Source organism: Dermacentor andersoni, chromosome 3 (assembly GCF_023375885.2).
Source record: "Dermacentor andersoni chromosome 3, qqDerAnde1_hic_scaffold, whole genome shotgun sequence".
NCBI lineage: Eukaryota > Metazoa > Arthropoda > Arachnida > Ixodida > Ixodidae > Dermacentor > Dermacentor andersoni.
Window position 1 is genome coordinate 57,042,916 of NC_092816.1, and position 7,611 is coordinate 57,050,526.

The 7,611-nt window shown below is 41.3% G+C and overlaps 1 protein-coding gene across 1 annotated transcript in view; it reads left to right on the forward strand.

Moving 5' to 3' along the window:
- anne (polyamine-transporting ATPase anne boleyn) overlaps positions 1-7,084 on the forward strand; it is a 150,069-nt gene extending 142,985 nt beyond the window's left edge. The window contains exon 28 of the mRNA XM_050195521.2: positions 1,261-7,084. Within this exon, the coding sequence (XP_050051478.1) occupies positions 1,261-1,581 (321 nt within the window). The 3' untranslated portion in view covers positions 1,582-7,084. The remainder of the gene's footprint in view (positions 1-1,260) is intronic.
- Positions 7,085-7,611: the final 527 nt, after the last annotated feature.

The window sequence follows — 7,611 nt, forward strand, 5'->3', positions numbered from 1 at the left end:
CAACAAGTAAATCATCTCTCATTACCACGAAGACCTTTATAAAGCACACCTGACTTCTTGTATGGCCTGTTGCAATAGACCTATACAAATGTAAACTGAGACAGAAAAAAAAAGAAACAAAGAACACAAGTTCTCGAACACAAATTTTTGTGCAGATGTACCTCACAGTAAGTCTTTAAAAATTAAAGATAGTTGCAGCACAATTGAACCATCTAAGAACATGAGTTCATGTAACACAGTAAAATGACATGGGTCATCGTAATAAAAAAGAAAAAAAAACATGCAGCTTTTACAGTGAGGGCTTAATTGTAGACAAACTTTAATGTTTGTTTTGCTATGACAAAAACAAGTGATTCTTAATTATCTGGTTAGATTCAGGGGTTAGTGATTCTTCGGTTATTATATAAAAATATAAGAAAAGTTACAATGTGTTGAAACCTTGCTACAAAATCAAATACGTTGTTCGTGGTAGTGAAGTGCAGTCAATTATACACGGAACTAAGACGGGATAAGTGCTGGAAAGCATGGAATGTATGTACAGGTAACGGGGGAGCAGGCAGAAAGAAGGCGATGAATTTAGCCTTCTTCTGCCTGTTTGCTCTCTTTCAGCCTGCTCTGCCTATCATCTGTTTATTTATTCTATGCTTTGAATAAACAAGCATTAGTAAGCACGTGTCCCATCTAGGATTTTGTAATCCTTTGATTGCACAGTTAAACCTCGATGTAACGAAGTAGGTAAAATCAGCAATTTGCTTCGTTATGTTCAAATTTTGTTGTATTGAAATTTGACCTTATACGGAAATAAGTACAGTTGCCGATCAGTTCTTCTTGCATGGAAAGAGACTGCAGAATTTTCCGAATTATTGGGCAGTCGAAAAAAAGCAAACTTGAATGAGAAAACGTTCCCTTACTGCATAACCGAAATTTCATTATGTTGAAATCTCATACAAACACACTTCGTTATATTGAGGTTCTAATTACATGGTGTTCTATGGTCAAGAAGTTATAAAAAGTTAAATACTTCATTATATCGAGAGTTTCGTTATATTGAAGTTCGTTATATCGAGGTTTTACTGTACTTCAGTACCATGAATATCTACAAATTAGCCCAGTGGCCCACCCTTCTACCGACGCCTTACTTGTGTTCAGCAGCATGTCCGCATTTGTTTAACCACGCTGCAACTCTTTCTTTTTTTTGGATTTATCGATACGTCTATGATCATCTCATTCTTAGCACGCTTTCTTTTCTGCATTTTGCAGGACTACTTTGTGCAAGGTTTTGTTTTTAAGCAGCTTCAGCTCAGGTTCTTCAGTGGCTCGGCTCCTTACAAGGAGCTTCAGGAAGAACTCAAGGACCAATCCCCATGGACACCGCTGTCGCGAGAGTCCTCCATCATGAGCGGCGGTCCTCGCCGGTTGGGCGACTGCATTCTCCAACCTAGTGCCTTACAGCTCGCATCTCCCCAGGAAGACACCAGCGTCGACAGCGCGATAGTCGTCGATGCCTTCGGAAATGAAGGCCCTGCCACCGACAAGCAAAGCGGCGACTGCCCTGCGCCACCATGTGTCACGCACATGTGACGAATGGTCCCTCGTGCTTCTCGCGTGACTCGCTTTGTGGTGGGGCGGTTTCAGTCACTGGTCTTCAACATTCACCGTCGCCTCTTTTCGATGGTTGCGGACTGTAAGTGAAAAGGAAAGTGATGGAAGAAGGAAATGGAGTGGCGCCTGTTGTGATGATTGAAGTGTTGTATGTTGTGATTGTACGTTGTCAAATACGCCTGTCACCTAACAGTTGAGGCACCACGGTATCTGCTGTCCCTGGATCGTCATAGTAAAGTTGCAGCGTAATTGAAGGAGGAGAAATGCGGTTACAGACAGTTCGCTAATGGCTCAATTTTCCGGGTAGCTAGCTGCCAGTGGCTGTGCAGTTTGATGTGAAAGGCCCCTTGTTTGAAAGGGGTGAACAGACCCAAACGCTGTTCACTTAAATAGCTTCCACAGCATACAGCATACCACCGAGTCACTCTGCACGCTTGGGTTCAATTTTTTCAGACCATGATGCCTCCAATCAGAATTTAGTTGGGACGAATTTTAATCTATTGAGAAAGTATTCCAAAAACATGGTAGGGTTACAGTGCATCTGTTAAAGTGTGTTTTTAAACTGCTTTGTTTTGAAGTCGCCGACACCACTTGTTGCAAGTCTTCTGCTGCGTTTTGTTCGCAATGTATGTGATAGCTCGTGGGCATGATTAATTTACAGGCCAATTTTTAGTGGCTACATTACATGAGAGCATTATAGTTCTTTGTATATTTGGGTGTGTTAAGCGAAATTGGTGCCAACATGTGCCTATTTCTGGCAATGAAATTTGTGTGCCTGAAGTACTTCAGTAGAAACATGTCATTGCAGTCAGCTTTAATGCAACGCGAAGATCAATTTTTCTGCAAAGAATAAAAGATAAGTGTGATGCACACCTCACGTGTACTTGGAGCATGTACGTATTTTATTGTCTGTTGTACCGTCCATGTCATTATGTTTACAGTGTTTGGTTCAAAAAGAACTTAAAAAACATTTTTAGAAACAATAAATATCAATATCAGTATCAGATGTAACAAAAGTACTTTCATGTCGACTGTGACTTTGTTATAAGGAGGTTCAACTGCATGTCAAACAAGAATTTTCTTGAGGCAAGGACATGCGGCTGACAATTAGGGTGTGAATAAATCAAGCATGCCCATTTTTGATATTCGTGGTATTGTGTATATGTCAACGATGCATCTGACCCTGTCATCTAAAAAAACATCAAGGCAGCTCAAGCATCTGTTTGCATTCGTGTTCTGGTCAAGCATTTATTTGACCACAAGCATGTGCATGTATTATTGGCCTGTGTGGTCAGCTCTGTCTTGGAACATGTTTCATTCAACCTTAAATAATTCGAACTTCTGATAATATATGCTGAAATCTGTGTTCCCGCAAGTTTGGATCAACTTGAGTCGACTGTACTTAAAGGTTTTGTGTTGTTGGTATGCCAGCGCTACAGGAAAATTGCATGGGCACAGATAACTTCACGAGGTATTCGGTCATTGCCTGCAAATTTATCCTCCCAATCGAGAAACCATTCTTCGTGATTTAGAACATTGTTTCAACTGAAAGTGATGTGCTGTGCACAACAAAGAAAGGCTATCAAGTTTTTTGTCAACAAAAGGCTGCCCTTCTCTTTCTTGTTACATGCCGCTTGTGGTCAGGATTACGTTGCTCAATGCTGTTGTGAAAGAAAAAGCCTGATGTGAAAGAGATTGAACGGTCTTCTATGCCTGTAGTATTTTTTTTTTTTTTAAGGATGTTGCAATTCATACTTTGCTTTGGTCAGAGGCAGTTTTTTATTACATTCCCTTGAACACGTAAAGAACAGATTTACTTGTGCTTCAGCTGGTGTTTTCTTTTTAAACTGGACACAGAAATGTTAGTAAACATGTCCATGTCCCTTCACATGCAGTTTTCTTTAACACCTTCTTCTTTTTTTTTTTTTTCATATATTGGATCTTTGCTGCTCGTTGCTGTGGCTGAAAACTAAAGTAGCTGTGGTGAAGTCTTCAGAGTGAGGTCTTCTCGTTGCTCGAAGTTTTCACAGTGAATAGACGGCAGTGAACACATTGCAGTGAATTTGTTTCATCAAAGTCTTCAGGTTATTCACAGCAGCGAAGTCTTCACAACAAAGTCTTCATGGTGAATTGAGGTCATGGGAACATCACGGTAGAGTCTCTACAGTGAAATCACTGCCTTGCCTTTACAGACTTCCTGTTGCAAAAGCTGATAAGGACCTTTGGCGAGAACATTGGGATTTTTGCCACACTTCACTTGTTCGGCATGAGATTGCAAGAGTGTGTGTTGATTTGCATGGTGCTTCTAGTCTACGAGATGACAATTGGTAAGGTCTTAATAGGGGATATGGTATAGGATTATGCATCATGTTTGCCTGCCCCGATGTCAGGTACTTTTATTGCAACCTGACTGTGTCTTGTGATTGCCAGAAAGTGGCGAGTGGGAAAAACTAAAAACACCCAGATTCAACCGCCACTGATTTCTGCCAGAAATTTCGGCCCTTGTGTATTTTCTGTTTTAGTCAAGCAAAACAGTGCTGCTAAACTTGACTGCAATACGGCATGTTTAGGAAGAGGAGTGTTATTTACACTTCCTGGCAGCAGTCTTTCTTTTGATAAGTTCATCAGGCTTTACTACGTACTTTGCTCACTTGCTTTGGCACGCTGTCTTTTTCTTCTTTCGTGCATACAGACAATTTTTTTTTTACTGGCCTTTGGTCTAGGCTGGAAGTAAGTTTGAAAGTTTTGTATCTCCAAGCCTGGTTGAATTATTTATTATTCTAGCGCTTCAGCTGCATGTTACCCCGGTGATTTATCTGTTATGTATATGCAGTTGAGAAGCATTACTTGTGTGTACTTATAGACTGATTCTTGCTAGTCCCTGTTGAACTCTTAGGGTACGCACAGTGGAGTCTGTGGACCGTTCACTGATTAAAGGCCAAGTGCAACAAAATTTCACTTTTGCTGATTAGGTTATTAACGAATGGTACATACTATTGAAGGGATCTTAACAGAGCTGCAGGGCTGGTAATTGCGTTAATTTTCTTACTAGCAGCCTTTCAATAGCACCTTAGCAAAAGACAGGTTGGTTAGTGGACATGACACATAACCTGAAACATCGCCTCCGAGATTTTCAGTTTGCCGCGGGTGCCACCTGATCTCGGAGGTCATGCCCAGGTGCCTGCACTGCGGGGGTATTCTGAAGCGATCACTGTCAGGGATGCGGTCACTTTTGCATGACTCGTTACCAGACGCGTCGGTGTAAATGGCCAACCATATTCCTAGCACCGTGCCAAGCTCAGTATAAGAACACTGTCATCCTTGCGTTTTGATGCGTCGAGTGCAGAGTCATGCGAAATCTTGCTAAAAGGATTGCATCACTTAAAGTCATTGCTCGAGATTACCACCCCTGGTTTTCAAAGTCCTAGGACCTATGTCATTTCCAGCTAGTGGTAATGATGGTGTCTTCTTCAATTTCGGTATCGGAAACATTCATTCTTACTAGCTTTTTGTGAAGCATCCACTCCCATTTCTAATGGAAAGTTTTGCATGGAGGCTACTCTATATCTGCGTTACCTGAAGTTGCACTTTCTACACAGTCAATATGTCATTGCAGTTGGCTTTTAACAGCCACAGTGTACTTGGTGCGATGCTCGGGAGGAGAGTCGGTCTGATCCTGTGCGTTTGTGCTCGGCCTATATTACGCAAATCAAATGTGGGGATCCACGACTTCATGCAGGTGAACACTTAAACTAGCATACCCTGTTTGTAATTGGTATGTGACAAATGGCTTAGCTTTGTATACACATGTTCGCAACAGTGTCCACATTGTACAGAAGTGACCACTTTTCCTAATCGAAATTCAGCCACTCAAGCTTTTTTTCCCTATGGATGTCCCATTGCTGGGTGCCATATACTGCACAGAACTGTTTGATTGTGGACCATGTCACTGTTATTGCTGCCAGTATCTTTATCTTTCTTTCTTTATTTCATTTTCTTTCTCTGAACAATCTGTATTCAGTGGTAAAGCAATTTCCGTCCAAACACATTGGGCAAGTGTGTATACGTGTATGCTTTCTGTACCTTCAGATGTCTCTTGCATCGAATCTCATGCATGCTTTACTTTATTCGCTATGCTGCATAAATTGTAGGCTTGGCGAAGCAAGATAATTGCTTTTGCATACTTCACAATGTGTACAGTTCGGTCAATTATGAGTGTTGCACTAACTTACGAAAAAAGAAATGAGCTCCTACACTCTGTCATGTAATGCAAAAGTGGCTATTTCCTTTTTAATTGAGGCATTCTATTAAAGTGATATAATCATTGCTGATTCGTCCTTAAGCTTGTCAGCAACAGTTTGAACACCTTAACTCATCATCAATCATGCAGATTGCCGTGACATCAATTGCAGCTGCTTACTGCCACTTGAAAATTTCCTTGCAACTTGGAACATTTTCTAGGCTTTGCTAATTCCGCTACACCTGACACCTAAAAGTGTGAATAAGTTGCTGGTTCTTCCAGCTTAACATCTGCCACGTATGCTATCTGCTTAATGTTTCTTGACACTTTTTTTTATCAGACTGAGCTTATTAAGTGCACACATTTAGTGCGAAGGTTTGAAATCCCAATCAGAAACATGTATTGGCATGTGCCTTCGTGCCACTGTGTTTTATTGTGTCATGTCATGTCATGTGAGGACATATGGCACAGACTTGGGTTACATGCACTGGCATACCTTCATCGGCTGCAATACATTGTCTACAATACAGCCAGAGCCAGTTACAGTCCACATCAGACCAAGCCAAGACTTGTTTTGAAAACCCCAGGAACTGCAGTCTTTGACTGCTGTTCACTGATGAGCCCTTTGTGATGTGGTCGTCGATATGTAATGTCGGAACTTCTCTGGCAGACTGAGTAAGTCACATCGGCACTTCTGCTAACACATGCTGATACATGACTCTGGTTGGGGCTCCTCACTACAACTCGAGAGACCTGTGAATGACTGCAACTTCAGTCTTCCAAGTATATAAGCATTGCCTTGCCAAGAAGCGCTGTACGTGAACATACACTGAGGTTGTCTTGCAAAAGGCCTTGAACTTAGCTGTACGGTGATGACCAATAGCACGTTACCAAGGTTAAAACCACGAGACAAAACAGTCAAAGTCAACCTTCCCCTGAAAGCTACGGAAGGAAGAACACTGCGAAAATTTGCAGTTTTCTGCAGTGTGTGTGCTTTGTAGTCTGGTTTTCTCTTTATATGCTTGTATTTATAAGTGACTGAGCGGTGAAAAAAAAAGTTTGTACTGCTTCCACTTGCAACAGCAAAGCTCGTAGCAACAATGAGGGCATTTTTCTCGTGAATGTCGTAGAAAAAAAATGAAATGCTAGGTGTAAAAAAAAATGAAAATACAATAAATGTGACATATCTACTGCGAAACTTGTTTTTATTTGGAAAATAAAAAAAATATTCAGTCTTGCGTTTTTCATGTGTTTGACTTGTTTTATTGTGCCAATCGTGAAGAGCAGTGTGTGTGGACTGGTTTGCATTTTTTTCTACTCAAACGAACGTATAGGCTGCGGGGACGTCCATGCGGAAACCTTGTTGAGGTACTGTAACTCTGAGCTATTCATGAGGTTACGCCTACTTTGCATTAACCTATAGCCTTTTTTCTGAGTTAGCAGCTGTACTACTTTACATTCCGTTGTAAAATTGGACTTCTTAAAATGTTCTCCATCTCGAGCAGGTTTCATAACATTTAGGCCAAATACACCTTGTTCTTCTACTTTTTTTGAAGATATAGTCATCAACTGGCAGAATCTCGCAACAGAATAATACCCAGGTCACACAAGGCACTTTCAAATCTTGATCATGACTGGCTCTTTGTGGACGCTTCGGAAGGGATCGTGTCAATCACAGTCCAGAAATTCGATCCCGGTTGGGCTGTATGGTGCTTCACTGTGCCCCGTGTGACTGCACTCTAAGTGCCCCTTCTGCCACACAACGATAA